Raw genomic sequence first — 19,350 nt, 5'->3', positions numbered from 1 at the left:
GGCAGAAATGCATGTAGATGACCTGGAAGGATGCTGGGCTTCTCCTAAATAGTATCTTTGGTATTCTATTATGATTGCTTTTGGAGCAGAACATGGGCTTGCAGGCTAGTGTTAAATGCAAGGTAAAATTACTATTTTATATTTTGCCTGAAACTCAAATAAAGATAAATTTTTATAGTTACCATCAAGATGCTCAGGATAATAAGATCATTCGTGTTCCACCAAGCATGAAAGTTTTATGTCTGCCTTGCTTTATTAGTGAAGGTAATTTTTTCTTTGGCTATTTTTGGATGTGTTGAAACAAGGCAGTTTTATATTAACCAATGTAATTTTCCCCATCTCTCACATCAAGAAGTGAGCAGAAGTTGTCTGTCTAAGCATATAGTTTTCACATATCCCACATGCATCTGCAAAAACTTAACAATATCCTCTAGAACACAGGAAATCTTTCTTGGACAAAGTTCTGCTCATATTCAACCTCTCTTAGAACTAGAACTGAGTGTTACTCCTGCTCAGTGGCCCCGTTTCACCCCACCAAAGCTGACAGTGGGACATGTGTAATAGACTGAACTGGAAGTTGGAGGAAATGAAGTAAAATTACAGTTCTATCACATACTAGCTGTGGGAACGTGGATATGTCACTTAACTCACCGAGCTTTATTTCATTGCAACCTGTAAATTGGGAACACATATATTACTTGTCTCACAAGATTGCTATGAAGATTAAATAAAGGCACATGTAAAGACACCTGGAATAGTGCCTGGATGTGGTAGGCAGCTGTATCAACCCAAACTGGTACAGAAAAGAAACTCATTGACTTCCATAAACTGAAAGTCTGAGGAGTAAAATGGCTTCAAGCTTGGCTTAGCTCAGTGTCCAAATGATATTCCCAGGTTTTATTTGACAGTTCTGTTTGTTCTAAAATAGTTTCATTCTAGCTCCATATGGTGACTTTCAGGAGCTTTGAGATCTCCCCACACTATCTCAGTAGAAGAGAGATATGTTACTACTCTCTGCTGTCATTATATATACTATGTGTCAAGCACTGCACTTTACACAAAGCTCACAGGGTACAAACGCAATGAGGGTGGTTCTCTGAAGGCATGAAAAGGGTACTGTTGCCATCAGAAGAGGAGTGGAGGTGAGGTTTTTAAAAACTAACAAAATATGTACAATATAGCATTTAATACTCGCTCAAAACAAATTAGGTCAAGAGGCTGTTTGACTGTAATTAACATTTGCACTCACAATGGTGCTGATTTCCAGGGCAGTGGTTCTTCGCCAGAGGTGATTTTGCTCCCAGGGGACATTTGAAAATGTCTGGAGACATTTTTGATTGTGACAACCTAGGCAGGGGGTGTTACTGGCATCTGGTGCGTAAAGGGGCCAGAGATGCTGCTAAACATCCTACACTGCACAGAACAGTCCTCGACAACAGAAGATTATCAGGTCTAATCATGTGGTTGGGAAACCCTACTCTAGCAGGTGTATGAACCATTGAAAATCATCACTACCATTTACTGAGCCCTTACTATAAGAAAGCCTCTGTGCTAAGAGGCTCATTACCTCATTTAAGCTACTCATTATCATATAAACTAGGCAATACAGTTATTTCCATCTTAAAATGAAACTTGGGCAATGGCAAGAGGTCCAAAGACACAAGGCTGATAAATTCAGGACTCACGCTCAGATCTTTTACTTCCAAACTCTATAGATTTCTAAGAAGGCTTACCTTCTACTGGAGGTTAGCCTAGTTCTTAGTTAACTTCTGCAGAGGTGAGGAAGAGCAAGCATGCTTACATAACCAAAGCTTGCTAAATCCATTTTGGATGATGTTGTGAGGATATTATCCTTTCCCACTGAAGCAGCCTCAATATGAATAAGGCATCTGTCAATAAGCCACAGACTTGCAAAGATGCTGGTGATGTAAATATTCCTCTTGAGCTGTGCACTGGGGTATAAATGTCCTTAGTTTGAGTTGACTTTTTGGAACCCCCTATGTGTTCTCTTAGTTTGGAGTATAGGCACATACAGCCAGGATTGTTCATCTTTCCGGGGTAGCACTCTGCGGATCACAGGTCATTAGTGTCTTCTGCACATGTTTTTCTCCTTCTCCTCCTGGTATCAGAAAATCTGACCACAGTCTCTATTTTTTGAGGAAATTCAAAATTGGAATATAACATTTTTAATAAGATGAATTGCACAATTAATGACCCTTGGAGACAGAGAATAATTAGTTTAACTTGGGGGCTAAGGGATATATTACTTATTTTGTTTGAAGTTTTCTTAGTCTTTTGTTCGTTTCTTTCCACTTCAAAGCCCTGAAACCTCACTGAGGCACATCAGACTGTCAGGGGCACTAATTTTTTTATGGGAAGATGCAATTGACATGAAGTTCTCAGGGAAGATCCAATTGACATGAAGTTCTAACTGCAGCATCACCCCCCTGGGAACCATTCTTGCAATGTGATTGTGTAGAGAAGGGTGGCAGGTGTCCAGTACCTTTCTGTGTTAACTGTATAGCTCGCTGCTGAGTTAGCATGCTTCAATGTCAGACTTCGCCTTACCTCCTGACTGATTTAAATTAATACCCTGGGCTTTGCACCTGCAGGAGCTAGAGAAGCTTAGGTGACATTTGGCAGAACGTACTAAATAATTACCGCACATGAGTGCCTTTCTTCACGAGCTGGAGAGAGTCTCTCTTGTGCTTTTGACATGGTTTTAAGAGAAACTTTTAGGTATGCCAAAAATATGTGAAAATCCAAATTGCAAATACAAATACTTTTCCTTAAATGGAGTTCACAAGTGGTTTTTGAAATAGATTTTTATTTATTTGGATATAAAGGCATCTGAACAGCTTTAGAAAATAATTAGTTTCTTGCATATTTCACCCTAAAACCAGCCTAATTGGGGAAATAATTTTTTATTCAAGAAAAAAATTGTTTTCTCCTTTAATTGGTGAGTTTACACGTAAAATGACAATTATTTTGATAGCTTATGAATATTTTCTATTTATCTCTTTGAATATCTGAAATATATGTCTATTTGAATATTTGAAAGCTACATGTTCCCAATTTATCTTCTTAGTAGCTTCTTAGTAATCTCCCACTTCTGAATGTTTTACAGAGCATACAGTTATCCTTATTGAAGAATTTAAAGCAGGTAAGCAATCCAGTATACTCAACTCCCCCAACTATGTTGAGTATAACGATTAGAATACAAATGTGCTGGATCTAACACAAGTTTGCTCTGGAGAAGTAAAATCTTCTTCTTTTGTAAGAAAAAGGGAACAAACATTGTGTCATTTAAATGGCCACTTGTTATTCATTAGCATTTTCCTCAAAAATAATTTTAATTACAAAGATAATGCACATTTTCCTCAAAAATAATTTTAATTACAAAGATAATACTATTGGAATATTATAAATATATTATAAATATTGGAATAGTATAAATATTCCAATAGTAGAGGCATGTATGAAATCAGAAGGAAGCATTTTCTTTTCTACTCCACAGAGTAACCTCTTTAATAATCATCTTAATGGATGTTCCATTATTGCATGTCTATTGTCTACCACACACTGTGCTAAGTGAGAGGTATGAGGACAAGCAACACTAGGCCACAATTATAAGAGGCTTAGCTAGATCCTATCCACCTCTGAGTTTCTGTGATTTTATTAAATAGCATGTGCAATTCTTGAAAGAAAGGATGACTTTTTTCTGACCTTTGAGGCAAAATTAGGCACTCAGCAACATACCTTGTCTGTGGCTATCTTTAATGTAGGTGATGGCCCATTGGCATTTGTGATTACTTTATTTGAGATGGTATTTTGGAATTCTAGAAAGGACTAGTAAAAATGAATCATTCCTTCCTTCATGCAATATTCACCTAGTGCACCCTAATGCCTAGTGTGGTTTTAAGCACTGCAGATATAGCAGTGAAAACAACATACAACTTACTCAAGGAAGGAGAGAGATATAGACAATGACAAATATTTTAAAAGGTAAAATAGATGTCAGATTGAAAAATAAAGTTGGGAAGGACAATCGACAGTGCCAAAGAATGGGTGCAGTTTTAAAGAGAGTGAGCAGGACTGGCTTTACTGAGTAAGCAATGTTAAGAGGTGAGAGTGTGAGCCATGTAGGAATCTGGGGGAAGAGCATTTCTTCCAGAAAGAAGATGGAAGAAGATGCTGAAGAGGAAGTATTCAAAGAAGAACCAGGAGGTTAGTGTGTCTGAGCAGAATCAATGGATGGGAAGCCACATGACACAGGTGGAGATGCAGCAGGGTCAGGCCATGTGGAGCTTGAAGGTGGTTGTAAGGAATTTGGCATTTAGTCTTAGTCTGATGGGGAGCCATCAGGGGCTGTGTAGAGTTGGACAACTACAGAGTTTGAGCAAGTCCCCAAGATGGCTCTTACTTCTGACACCAACTGCAAGTTCACGGGTTTCTAAAACTACCCTAAGATTTAGTAAGTCACTAAAATGACTCCCAGAACTCACCAAAAGCTATTAAACAGAGTTATGGTTTATCACAGTAGGGCATATAGAGTGAAATCAAGTAAGCAAAGAAGCACATGGGAGGGAGTCCAGAGAAGTACCAAGTGTGGAGCTTCTGTTATCTTCTCCCTGTGGAATCTAGGCATGCTGCTTTCTTCCTACCAACATGTGACATTACACATGGAGCATTGTCCACCTAGACGCCCTGAGCCACCACTCACAAAGATTTTACTGGGCTCCGTTATGTACGTGTGATTGACTGGTGGTCCACGTGGTGGATCTCAGTCTCCAGGCTGACTGACACCACATGACCTGAAGCCCTTATCTTGAGTCATATTGTTCCTATATGTCTAGCTAAGTTTCCAGGCAGGCAAACATTACCTTGCAGGAGATCCTAGCAAAGAGCTATTTTTAGACAAGGTTAAATTCTTCTCTACGCTAGAGGTGTTAAGCAAAGAAGTGACATAATCTTTTTTTTTCTTTAAGACTTTCTCAGGCTAAAACCAGTTACAGGGTATTGTAGTACTCATGTGAGGGACAAGAATGGCTGTAGGCATGTGGGTAACAGTGAATATGGTCTTAAGTGTTGGATGATGATAGGTTTTTAAGCCAAAGCCAGAAGGATTTACTGACAGATTGGATGTGGACTAAGAGGGAAAGGGAAGTGCTAGGCACCCTCCAGGAGCAGCTAAGACTGCAGAGAAAGGGTGCAGAGTGGGCACTGGGGCTGAGGATTTTCCAGAGGTCAGTTTTGGAAAGGCTAACTTCAGGGCTCATTCAGCAGTTTACCCCACTTACTAAGCCGCCGTTTCATCCTGTCAGGGATTAGTAAAGCTACACATTGTGTTTGAGCTTAGAACTGTTAAAAGCACTGCTAATTCCAACCCATTTCTTATAACTGCTACTGCAGGAAGAATGTGTGAAAATGCTTTCTTCACACAAGGAGTTAGATCACATCATAAAGCAAAATGGAACAAAGTGATTTCCTTTGACTTTGTGCATATCGTAAGTGATAAAGAACAGACACAATTAATAAACAACCACTGTCTGTTATACTAGCTTTGTTCTATGGCTACAGATAGTAGTTAATTTATTCTTTTGTTTGTTTGTTTTTCCACAAACCTTCAAGTCCAGACAGTAAGTATTAAAATTTACATCTAAAAGTGATAGCGAAGGTCTCTATGCACATTTGAGGGGACTCTGGCTGTTAGGAAAACTGTGCTAGTGACGATGAAATGGCAGGAGGAGGGCCACAGTGTGGCCCTGCACAGTCTGCACTGGGGTCTTTCTCTTCACCCTGCACTCCAGCTAATAAGCTTTATATCTCATAAGGTGTGCTAATCCTCCAGCACAGACACTGTACTTCACTGGAGCTGGAGAAACAAAACACCCAATTTTTGCATCCTAGGTTTCTTTAGTGAAAGCTGATCCTTTTCTTAGAGGGCGATTCCTATTTCTGAATTCATATTTTCGTTCTCAAAGAAGAGGTTTATTTTATTCTGTTTTCAGCCACCCATGAGCCTCCACATCACTCTTTCTCCCAGCCACACACATTCCATTCCCATACATCTTCGTCATTATTGCTTCCCCACTGCTGTTCTGGGTTGCAAGCCGCCCCCATTTCCTTCAAGGCAAGTATGTGATTGTGCCTCTCTCATGAGGTTTTTCCAGAGAGTCCTGTTCTCTTTGGCTTTGACATTTTAAAGGGTTAAGATAGCAACAAAAACAGATTCTAATTCAATGCTTATTTGATGCCAGATCGTTTGCTAAATACAAAACGCAATCTCTCACCATCCTGTGTGGTTTGGGAGACCTTGTTATTCGCGTTGGAAATATGAAGTCATGGAGACTTTGAGAAGTCAAGGAACTCATCCAGGGTTGCGATTGCGTCATGGGAGGGAGCTGGGATTGAGACTCTTATCTGCCAGAAGTTGCTCCACATCACCCGGAGCAGGGCTCTAGGAACTAGACCTGTGTTTCCAAAAATGTGGCATGATTTTGGGCAGTACAGGTGATGTTGAATAAATGTGAGTCTCACAGTGATAAGGTCATTTTCTTTTCTGTTTAGTTTTTGATCCTTTTGGTTGAATAATGGAGAAACCATTCAGTTGGATGCTGCATGCCTGACACACATCTCTAAAACTTTCTAATATACTTGTGTTACTAAGAAGTGAGCAAACTTCTAGCTCAGATCTTTGACAGCAAGAGGATGTAGCAGAGTTTGATAACAATTATTTATTTATTTATTTATTTATTTATTTATTTATTTATTGAGATGGAGTCTTGCTCTGTTGCCCAGGCTGGAGTGCAGTGGTGTGATCTCGGCTCACTGCAACCTCTGCCTCCTGGGTTCAAGCAATTCCTTGCCTCAGCTTCCCAAGTAGCTGGGATTATAGGTGCATGCCACCACACCTGGCTAATTTTTGTATTTTTAGTAGAGACAGGGTCTCACCATCTTGGCCAGGCAGTCTTGAACTCCTGACCTTGTGATCCACCCGCCTCGGCCTTGCAGAGTGCTGGGATTACAGGTGTGAGCCACCACGCCCAGACTTTTAATGTAGTTTTTAAGTCTGCTTTCAACTTACAACAGGGGATACTGATTTGATATTGATGTGATGATTCCAACTTACAAAAATTTATTCATTTAAGGAAAATGAAGCAAGTTGATTAAAAACGAATCACATAGTGGCACAAAGATTTGACAACCATAATAAAAGTTGTATATGAATGATGGATGTCGACAGCTGTCCCATGCTCAGAAGCCTGAGTGGCAAGTGATACATGATGTAATATCTTACATCAATTCCCATTTCTCACCCGACCAGTCATAGAAAGGGCTAGGAAAACTATTGCAGCAGCAAGTGGGCCAGATTGCCCTTATCTCCAGGAGCACACACACGGGGCACTAGGAGAATAGACTGCTGCTTTGTCTTAAGCTGAGATCAACCAGGCAGCAATGCCAGTGATTGGAACAGGAAAGACAACAAAGATAGTCAACCGCAGAATGTCCTTGTCATCTCAGTCTGTACTGAAGCAACAGTTCCCTAAACTCAGACGCTGCCCTGTATAAAAAAACCTCTTACCACGTACTCATTACTTGGGTTCTCCCTTGTCCTCATTTTAGTCTATTTCAATAATTTTCAACTGGGGATATTTGTCAATGTCTGGAGACACTTTTGGTTGTCAAACTGTGGGGTACTACTGGCATCTAGTGAGTAGAGGCCAGGGATGCTGCTCAATATCCTACAATGCCCAGGACAGCCCTAATAGCAAAGCATGATTGGACGACGTCAGTGTTGCTGACTTTAGTAGAGCTGAGATCAAGTCCATATTACAAGCTCCTTCGAAATTCCTCCCAAATTTATTCCTCAAAATGAAGCTCTTAGAGCCTACATGGCTAAGCCTCTTGCTTCTTCATCTCATGTCTGTGCAAGTGTGTTTTCTTGTCATAGTGTTGCTGGCCTTGCTATAGCCCCAGGGATGGAGGGAGGGGATTGTACTCCACTTGTTCAACCTGTATTTTTTTTTTTTTTTTTTTTTTTGAGGTGGAGTCTTGCTCTCTTGCCCAGACATGAGTGCAGTGGCGTGATCTCAGCTCACTGCAAACTCCGCATTCCTGAGTTCACGCCATTCTCCTTCCTTAGCCTCCCGAGTAGCTGGGACTACAGGTGCCCGCCACCACGCCCGGCTATTTTTTTTTTTTGTATTTTTAGTAGAGACAGGGTTTCACCATGGTAGCCAGGATGGTCTCAATCTCCTGACCTCGTGATCCACCCGCCTTGACCTCCCAAAGTGCTGGGATTACGGGCGTGAGCCACCGCACCCAGCTTCAAACTGTATTTTCAGTTTGCCTCACTTTCACAGACAAAAGTAAACATTGTGCTTTTTTTTTCCTTTTAATTTTATATCCCTCTCTGTCAGGTGCTTCAGATCTGTTTTTCTCAGGTTTTTGAATACCAGATTTTCATTTTCCCAACGCTGACACCCACCCCTCTTCTCAAATGTACATTTCCTTTTTTAATTACTGCATCAGTATGGCTCATGCAACCATGATATTATTCTCAAACGTTTTGCATATGTAGATCTTGTCTCTCCAAATTAGTTCTCAGCTCCTCAAAGAAAAAGCCTATGTTTACATCCTTCACAACGGCTGTTATGCTTTGTCTCTGGTAGGTGTAACGAGTACCTTATTCTTTCAATTATAACGTAATTGTAAATGTAAAATACAACATTGATTTAATAGCTGCCTTGGCAGGGGTGGAGATAAAGAAAAGCCTACCTTAAATGTACATGTTGGCTGGGCGTGGTGGCTCATGCCTGTAATCCCAGCACTTTGGGAGGCTGAGGAGGGTGGATCACCCAAGGTAAGTTCGAGACCAGCCTGGCCAAGATGGTGGAACTCTGTCTCAACTAAAAATATAAAAATTACCCAGGCGTGGTGGCAGGCACCTGTAATCCCAGCTACTTAGGAGGCTGTGGCAGAGAATTTCTTGAACCCAGAAGGCAGAAAGGTTGCAGTGTGCCGAGATGGTGCCACTGCATTCCAGTCTGGGCAACAGAGCAAGACTCTCTCTCTCTCTCTCTCTCTCTATATATATATATACACACACACACACACACGTGTGCGCACACACACACACATACACACACACATTGAGGTCAAAATGTGTTCTGCTTTTGGCAATGTTCATATATTCTAAACACACACACACACACACACACACACAGAAACAGAGAGAGCCATGTGCACCGCATACATCTTGGAAGCAAGAAAATATGAAACTAGTTGGCTTACTGATTTCAAATGTTTACTTATTCATTCTGTCTACCATGAGATAATTTATTTTAGTTTTCGTAATTTCAGCCCCATTAGTATTTTTCTAATAAGATATGTTAATGTGCAATGTTTTGGGCAAAAGGAGAGAACAGAGTTTCTGAAGTTGGGCACTCAGTGTGTATGAACCATAGTGTCTGGGTCTTGAATCTTCACAGTACCCGGGACCACAGTCCCAGGACATGCACACTTGTGCTCTGTCCACTAGGCTCAGCCCCACAGGCTGCCCCTCTTCCCACCATCTCCCCAACGTGTTGGCTTCACTTACCTGTGTCCCACCTAAAAGCTTTATATGTGCAGTTCTGTCTGTCAAGACTGCTTTTCCTGCCTTCTTTCTCAAACCACTCCCCTCCCCAGGGTAACTCAATGAATTCTCAGTGTCAGTAAAAGTTGCTCAAGGAAGCCTAGGTCAGGTTCCCAGCTATGCCTTTCCTAGCACTGCCTTCTGCTTCACAATTCATTCTACAGTTATTTATTGAGCACCAAATGTAAACCCAGCCATGCTCTTGGCATTAGTGGAAAAGCTGTGAATATATCACAATAAAATCCCTGTCTACAGGGAGTTCACATTCTGGTAGAGTAATAGAAGCTCTCTTTAGTCGAAGATATAATTGTGTACTCTGCATATTCTATTTAATACTTGCAGTAAGTCCAGGTGAGAGTTCTTAGCATTACGTTTGTTTACATATGAAAATGCAGATTTATACAGGTTAGATAGCTGGTGGTAGGTCACAAAGCTGGTGAGATGCCAGGTCAGCCAGGTGATCCCTGGTCAAACTCCTGCGTTCTATTATGTTGCCTTGACATGTATTTGGTATGTGGAAGAATGAATGGTTCCCAACATTTTCTGAGCTATTGGTTCCCTCTGGACTTTTGAATAATGGAATAATCCATGATTTGGAGTGACAGGCATTTCATTTAGGCAATTATTGGGAAACTCAAAACTATACCTGCATCTGTATGGCAGCAATATTATTATATTTGAATGCTTATCTTCACAGAGGAAATTAGAAAGACCTAACTTAAACTTATTTTTTAACCTTCTCTGGGTTTCCAATCCACTGGTTTCCATTAATGTAAGGAGTGTCGGGTCACTTGGGACTACTTTGGATACAGGAAGAGCATCCAGGGTAAAAAATCAATGGGTAAAGAGAAAGGAGGAATCGGGAGCATCAGAAATCAAAGCAGGTGGCTTTGCTATTCTGCTAAAGGGTAAACCCATTAGAACATCTTTGTTCTGTGTTGAATTTTCTCTGGAGACGAGAAGCAGACATGGCTGTATGAGGTTATGTAAGACCATTAGCCTGTTTGATGTACCTTTCTTTTCACTTCCTTTTTTTGGTTTGTTTTCTTCTCACTGCCCTGGGGAGTTAGCCCATCATGTGTTTTTGATGGAGGCATGTAGTAACATTTTAAAGTGTTGTAAAGCTGCTTATGAAACAGTTCCACACACATCAAGTAGGAGGGGTGGATACGATAAAAGGACTTGTGGGTAGAGTATAGCAGAGACCCGATGGAAGAGCATCTGAAGGTCAGTTTGTGGTCATTAGCATCTTCGTGGGTCTGGTTGTCCAATGAAGGACACATGCCTTCGAGCAATAGGAGCAAAAGTCCTAACAATTTACACCAAAGACCTCATTTCTGTTCTATTTAGAGCTCTTAATGCATTGTGTGTCTTTACTGCACAGTGGTGATTTCTTGGCTAGATCTGGATGATTAAGGCCTTTTGACTCTCACAACCTAGAAAGAAAATGAAACAAGTTGCTGACATATAAAATTCAGGTGTCTTCGCATAAGAGTCAAGAAGTCTTGCTTCTCTTAAACAATCAGAAACTATGAGTACCTTGGACGCGTATTTCCCCATTCCCCCCACGTAGACACCTGACTACGGCTGACTTCTGGCTCCTATGCTTAGACGGGACCTGTGCTCTCGGCTAGCTGTGCTCCCTGTACCCTTGGTCATAGTGGGTCTGAGCGTTCATGTTCTCTGCCTGAACTCTAATGGAATTTGAGGTTGTGTCTCCTGTTCTTTTCTGTTAGAGGTGAATGGTGTGTGTGTGTGTGTGTGTGTGTGTGTTCATTCCAGATCTTCAGGCGGAGGAGAGGGAAGTCTATGTACATTAAAGAAGAATATTTGGTACTATAGTTGTTTTGGTTTCATTTGTTTTTGATAAAAATATTATTTTAGAGATTTAAATGTCATTAAAGGAAGGTTGTAGATTTATTACATTTCTTAAAAGTGGGCACTGGGGGCCGGGTGTGGTGACTCATGCCTGTAATCCGAGCAATTTGGGAGGCAGAGGCGGGCAGATCACGAGGTGAGGAGTTCGAGACCAGCCTGGCCAAAATGGTGAAACCCCATCTCTACTAAAAACACAAAAATTAGCTGGGCATGGTGGCGCATGCCTGTAATCCCAGCTACTCAGGAGGCTGAGGCAGAAGAATTGCTTCAACCTGGGAAGCGGAGGTTGCAGTGAGCCAAGATTGCACCACTGTACTACAGCCTGGGCGACAGAGTGAGACTCCATCTAAAATAACAAACAAACAAACAAACAAAAAACACGTGGGCATTGGGTAAGAGTGATTTTCCAAGAGTAAAATGAATGGGTTATGATATAGATTAAGCATTCCACCACTAGTATTAAAAATAAGATAGAATAGAAAATAATAGCATGTTATAGATTGATGATAGATTGATAGGTATACTGGCTAAAAATCTGAACTTTATTTCGTATGGTGGGTTGCAGTTAACAAAGACTTTGAAAGCAACTAGATTGTCCAAGCTGGAGAAACATAGCTGCAAGGTTTGGTATTAATCTGTCACACTACAAGTGTTTCTGAGTAACAGGTACTTTCATTACTTCTGGAACCAAGGTTGGCATTTAAGGAAGTAAATAAATATACAGTTACCTCTGCCACAGGGGAAACCAGTGGCCACTTTTTCCTCTGAAAGAACTGATTAGGATTACTTCCTTCTCTTAACAAATTAATATTTCCGTGTTTGATGGAAAAAAGATGTATGAAAAACAAAACCTTACAGAATTGGATGCCAAGCAATAGAGTCAAGTTTGTATGATGGCTTAAATAAGGACAAGGTAGCAGAAAAGGTTTAAGTATTTTGAGATGTCTTCAGGGAAGAAATGAGACTTTATTGAAAATGCCTTGAATTTCAGTTTCAGATCTTCTTTGGATTAAAATGACTTAATAATTAAAATCACATGATCAACCTCATGAGCTAGTTCTTTAGATTAGCTTATTGAAAGAGCCATCATTTTTTTCCCTCTGTTTCTTCTTCTTCTTTTTTTTCTTTTAGTGGCGGGTGAGGGGGGATGGTGCCTCTGTCTATCACCCAGGCTGGAGTGCAGTAGCGTGATCTTGGCTCACTGCAACCTCCACCTCCCAGGTTCAAACTATTCTCCCTGCCTCAGCCTCCGGAATAGCTGGGATTACCGGTACCTCCTGCACCATGCCTGGCTAATATTTGTATTTTTTAGTAGAGATGGAGTTTCACCATGTTGGCCAGGCTGGTCTTGAACTTCTGACCTCAGATCATCCGCCTACCTTGGCCTCCCAAAGTGCTGGGATTACAGATGTGAGCCACCGCACCCAAACTCCCTCTGTTTCTTCATACATGGCTCATATTCATAAAATTCATGAAATTTAATTCAAATTTAATGGGTTTTGGCCCATTACTTAGGCCATGCCTTACATATAGAAAGCTGTCATTTGTGGTACTGGACCAACTGCAAAACATTAGATACATCTTCCTTGTTTTATTGCATTAATTGCATAGACTGGGCTAGACTAAAAAAAAAAAACAACAGTGGTTTAGGCTGAAAATTTGCTTTGTTTCTATGTTGTGTTAAACAGTTCTTTAGATGGGAGCAAAATTCAGGCACTGAAGCTACCATTCAGTTTTTCAGCAAGAAATTCTAAAATGGAAGGAGTGGCATTGTGTCTTAGAATAATCAGGCCTTTAAAAACAAGCAAGCAAACAAAACAACCTCTTAGTTTACTGTTGGCATATGGATGTATCAAATTCAGAGCTTCTTTTAATATCCCTGTGTATGATTTTGTCCAAGTTCTTTAAAAATATTTATAATAATTAAGTATATTTTAGTGTAGTTTTATATATATATATATATACACACACACACTAAAATATATGTATAGCATATATATACACACACATATATACTAAAATGTATTTAAGTAAAAAGCATTTATTTGTTTCTTGCCTAATTGTGTGTACCAGTCTTCCTTTATTAATGAAATTTATTTCTCTTTGTTTACCCTTACCATCTGAGGTACAGATACCCTTCTTCTTAACGCTTGATGTTAATTATCAAAACCATACAGCTTTCCGTGAAGAACTTTTCTAATGTTCCAAATATTAATTCAGCAGAGTCATACTCATGGCAAAAAAAAGTTAACTGCATTTGATCCATCACGTTGAATGAAAGCTGGAGTAATATTTAATCTAGGATTTTAGGAAGGAAAGAATCCTTAAAGCCATGGTCTGTAGGGAAAGCGAGAACAGAAGCGAAGAGATACAGAATCTTCCTCTCCCTCTGCACTGGCAGTTTCTGATGAGGAGCTATTCACAGGCTGTACAAAGGAATGTGCTTGCACAGGTATTTCTCTTTGAGGGTGGTAAGGTGAAAGATAGGGAAGGTGAAGTATTTATTATACTGAAAATCAAGAAACAGCTTTTTTATTAAATTTCTCTTTTACTTTGTGATAGAAAGTATTCAGCACAGGTTAGCCTGGAGTCCCTTGGTCCCCTGCCCTTGTTAATAACAATCAATTGAACACTTTGAACACTTCGATTCTAGTTAACTTTGTTTAGCAAATGTGAACAAGAATCTTAATCTCATAAAAAATAATAAACGGGCACAGCCTAGTGGAGTATTCCAGGATTTTAGTGCATTGAACTTCTAGGCGCTGGATTTTCAGAAGCTATTTTGTTTTTGTTTTCACAGGATGTGTGAGACTGGTGAAGGGCTGTTTATCTTTCAGACCCGAGACGGGGAGGCCATCTATCAGAAAGTCCACTCTGCTGCCTTGGCCATAGCCGAGCAGCATGAGCGCTTGCTACAGAGCGTGAAAAACTCAATGGTATGTTTGGAATTTCTTCCTCGTGTCCCAGTGCCTATCACTGCAGAAAGCAATTGGCTCATTTTTGTGCTGGAAAATACGGTCAGCATTATTTGAGCAGATGATTGATTCCTCTTCTCAATAGTGTATCACTTGGATTAAATGCCATTCCGGAATGCCTGATGTAGGCCGTTGGTAACCCCTTCACCATGCATCCCCATTATCTACTTTGCAACTCAATCGCAAGGGTGTGTAAAATTACTTTGCATGTGTATAGACATCTGTAGACACAACCATGTGGATCATCTACCTATGGAGATATGTCTTGCTATATCAGAAGTTATTTCAAATGTCAACAGAGGCCAGAGAGAAAAATGTAAATGAAAGAAGAGGGCTGAGGGAAACTGGAGTGAAATGTCGAAAGCCCAAGACCAGACAACTGTTGACGTGAGAACATGAGATTGTGACATCCATTTGGGTAGATCACTTGATTTTTCAAGGGAAGCCAAAGATTTGAGTCTGTGTGTAATACCTGCCAGTTGGTAACTGTTGGAAATTAATTCTAGTTAAGACTCCAACACTGGGTGGGTCAAAGAGAACTTGTCTGTGGCTGAACTGCTACCCACAGTCATGCATGTGCCGTCTCTTATAGCTATTGGTATATAAAGATGCCCAAACACACAGCATACATAAACATGCCCTCAGAGCGTTTACTCTTTGCTTTACATTGTGCTAGGGACTTGGATTACACAAAGAATTACGTTCATGAGGCCAGTCGCGGTGGCTGACTCTTGTAATCCCAGAGCTTTAAGAGGCTGAGGCAGACTGATCGCTTGATCCCAGAAGTTTGAGACCAGCCTGGACAACATGGGGAGACCCTTTCTTTATAAAAATACAAAAATTAGCCAGCCATGGTGGTACATGACTGTAATTCCGGCTACTCAAAAGGCTGAGGTAGGAGGATCACTTGAGCCCAGGAGGTAAAGGCTACAGTGAGCCGAGTTTGTGCCGCTGCACTTAAGCCTGAGTGACAGAGCGAGACCCTGCCTCAAAAAAAAGAAAAGAATTATGTTCATGAGTTTCTTCTTTAAGGAGAGTAAATTCATGAAATCATAAATCATAAATGAATGCACAACAGTTAAATAATGCACATCATGCGTTGTGGCTGCAAACACATACATAGAGCTTCACATCTGGAAGGAAATATACAAAACAAAAAGGAATTGGGTTGGCATGGTAAGATTTGGGTAGTTTGAAACTTTACAATTGAAACATGTGGGGTGGTTGGATTTAAAGAGTGGAGGGGCAAAGCATGCCAGTAACGTGATCTGTTCCAGCACAGCCTCGGGTTATTTCCAAATGACGTCTATAGGCAGCCCTCCAGGATTTTAGAGCAGGGGTCAGCAAAGCGTCCTGTAAATGTTTTATGCTTTGTGGACTAATATGGCCTGCAAGTACTTAACTGCCATTGTAGCACAACTGCGGGTATGGGAGAGACATAATCAAATGAGCATGGCCATGTCTCAAAACAAACTTAATGGACATTGAAATACAAATTTCATATAATTTTCACATGTCATGAAATATTACTCTTCTTTTCATTTTCTCTCAACCATTAATAAGTGTACTTTATTTATTTATTTATTTGTGTATGGGTCATTCAGAAACAGTCAGGAGGCTGAATTTGAGCCACAGGACAGAGTTCATTGTTGGAAAAGAGCAAGTGCCCCCGTGAGCCACTGCTGACATAAGCATTTGTGAGAAACCAGGCTTGAAGACTTGTGTATGATCTCAGAGGTGGTGGAGGTGGGCATGCTGAGGAGGAGGCATGGAATGAATTAAGGGGTTTTGATGGTGGTTTCCATATGTCAACTTGACTGGGACACAGGGTGCCTGGATATTTGGTTAAACTTTCTTTTGAGTGTGTCTCTGAAGGTGTTTCTGAATGACAGTAGCATTTGAATTGATAGATTAAGTAAAGCAAATTGCCCTCTGCTATGTGAGTGGGCCTCATCTAATCTGATGGAGGCCAGAATAGAACAAAAGGGAGGGTAAGAGAGAATTAGCTCTCTTTGTGGTCTTGAGTTGGGACATTGGTCTCCTTTGGCCTTCAAAGCCAGACCAGAAATCATCACCATTGGCTTTCAGGCCTTAAGACTGCAGATCTTGGTGTATATATCCTATTTACTCTGTTTCTGGAAAACTGTGACTAATATAACTAATTTAGGGGTAGACATAGATAAAACAAGAGATAAATTTCAGTGCCATCATACTGTGTTCAAGATCATGACCCATGAAGCCAGACTTAGTTCCAACACCAGTTCTGAAACATTCCAGCTTTGTGGAGGAGAACAAAGTTCTTGATATCCCTGAGCTCCAGTTTTATCCCCTGTAAAATGGGAGCGGTAATAGTATTTATCTTAAAGTCCGCGCTCTCTCTCTCTCTCTCTCTCTCTCTCTCTCTCTCTCGTCATCTCTCTCCATCTCTCGCCATCTCTCTCTCTTTCTCTCTAAATGTCGAAGTAGAGCAAATGTAAAATTAGATTGAGAAGGAATGGGGAATGATCTAATTTAATAGATTTTAGAGAATTAGAAACTACTATAAGAAACTCTAAGAAATCATTATATTTATTATTTTCTTATTTCAAAAGGAATCTACACATTATTGAAAAATTGTAGACAACACAGCAGAATAAAAAGAACATAGTAAGTCATCCCTCTGCCTGCCACACAAGAATACACCTGTTACTCACTTTGGAGTGTGTAGCTTTCCAGTATTTTAACTAGGTGGATGTAGGAAATACAATTATATTGAATACATGGCTTGTGCTAGCTTTTTGCAACAAAATATCTACATATTGTCTCATTAAATATCATCTGCAACATCATATTTTGTGGTCTTATTTTATTATATGGATATTTCATAGATTTATAAAACTATGCATCAAGGTTGAGCACAGTGGCTCACACCTGTAATCCCAATATTTTAGGAGGCCTAGGCAGGAGGATCACTTGAGACCAGAAGTCTGAGACCAGCCTGGGCAAAATGGTAAGTTTTGGTCTCTACAAAAAATTTAAAAACTAGCTGGGTACAGTGGCTTGCACCTGTACTCCCAGCTACTCAGGAGACTGAGGCAGGAGGATCCTTTGGACCCAGGAATTCAAGGCAGCAGTGAGCTAGGTTCCTGCCACTGCACTCCTGCCTGGGTGACAAAGGGAGACCCTATCTCTAATATATATACATATATATGTTATATATATATGTATATATGTGGTTATATATACATATATGGTTATATATATGTATATATATGGTTATATATACATATATGGTTATATATATGTATATATGGTTATATATACATATATGGTTATAAATGTATATATATGGTTATATATACATATATATGGTTATATATGTATATATATGGTTATATATACATATATATGGTTATATATATGTATATATATGGTTATATATACATATATATGGTTATATATGTATATATATGGTTATATATTTATATATGAGGTTTTATATATGTATATATAAATATATAACAACAACAAAAAACCTGTGCGTCAGCTTGATGCTCAATCTGTATGCATCAATGACTATCTGTTTAAGATAAATTCTTAAAAATTGATTGCTGAATCAAAGTCTGAGAATGCTTCTAAGGATTTGCTTTTCTTTCCAAGTAGCCTTCCAGGAAGACTTTCTTTTTGAAGTAATACAATGTTGGTATTTATTTTCCCACGTACTTAGGAATTCTGGGTATTTCAATAAAGAGACATAAGTGGATAGATGGAGAGAGACAGAGGGAGGGGATGCGAGAGAGAGCGAGGGTGAGCTGTGAAGTTGAATTCAGGTCACTTGAAACTTACAGGGTGACATATCATTGCATTAGGGTTGTGCGGCTATTCCATTAGCTCCCTTTAGGCACCTCAAGAAGTTTGTCTAAGATTGTCTTGTTTGTAGAGCCATCAATTAGCATAAATTGTTTTGTACTTGAAAGGCGGGTTCTGCCTGCTCACGCACATGTTTTTCCATTTACAACCTCATTATTTCCGCTAAAAATTAATCAGGAATATGAGTAAATCGTTTGGATTATCCCTTTGCAAATTTAACTAGAAAATAATGTCACCTGCTCTTAATTTGCTGTGTGCTTAATGGGTTCTATAAAATAAATGTGATTTTTAAAGCCACGGCATCCTGTTATAGATGGAAATGAGTAAGCTTCAATGTGGGATCTGAATCTTAAGGAGTTAAACAAGGGATTGTGAAAAGCTTAAAATCAATGTACTGTAATCAATCTCTGATTAGGGGGTACCATGTTACAATAAAATAAATGAAGGTAACATTACTGGCTCACCCTGCCTAGGTTATTGTTTTGCCTTTTCTGGTTATTAAGAGTGGATCCACATAGACCTGGCTGCATTCCCTACTAGGAACTGCTTTTATATGACTGCTGACTTGCTTCTATGAGATGGCCAAGATCGTAACTGGAGAAAGATGGCAAAACTCATATCTGGCCTTAGCCTCACAATTAGGAAGACCTAACTCACTGCTAACTGTCCCTGTTGTAAAATTCCCGAGTGTGTCTACAGACAGAATACTGCAATGTGGGGCCCATACCAGGCTGAAATTACGTCCTGGAGTGAATTGATCTGAGTCAGCCTTATGACCCTCAATCCCAAAACTCATAAAGAAGGGGCCTGTGGGTCAGATAATAATAGTAACAGTTGTAGGAGGCTGAATAATGGCTCCCCAAATATGTCCACATTCGAGTCTATGCAGTCTGTGAATGTTACCTTACAAGGCAAAAGGGACTTTGCAGGTGTGATCGAGTTAAGGATCCTGAGATGGTGACAGTATCCTGGTCTATCCAGGTGGGTCGAATATAATCACAAGTGTCT

At 40.0% G+C, this 19,350-nt stretch overlaps 1 protein-coding gene across 4 annotated transcripts in view; it reads left to right on the top strand.

The window, feature by feature from the left end:
* The window catches only part of DOK5 (docking protein 5), a 167,513-nt gene that overhangs the window by 112,410 nt on the left and 35,753 nt on the right, over nt 1-19,350 (top strand). For all 4 annotated transcript variants that reach the window (XM_073005700.1, XM_073005692.1, XM_008013606.3 and 1 more), the window contains exon 6: nt 14,319-14,454. In XM_073005700.1, coding sequence (XP_072861801.1) covers nt 14,319-14,454 — 136 coding nt within the window. The remainder of the gene's footprint in view (nt 1-14,318; nt 14,455-19,350) is intronic.

Source organism: Chlorocebus sabaeus, chromosome 2, assembly GCF_047675955.1.
Source record: "Chlorocebus sabaeus isolate Y175 chromosome 2, mChlSab1.0.hap1, whole genome shotgun sequence".
NCBI lineage: Eukaryota > Metazoa > Chordata > Mammalia > Primates > Cercopithecidae > Chlorocebus > Chlorocebus sabaeus.
Note: the sequence above shows the minus strand (reverse complement) of the source record. Positions and strands in the feature narration are given on the sequence as shown.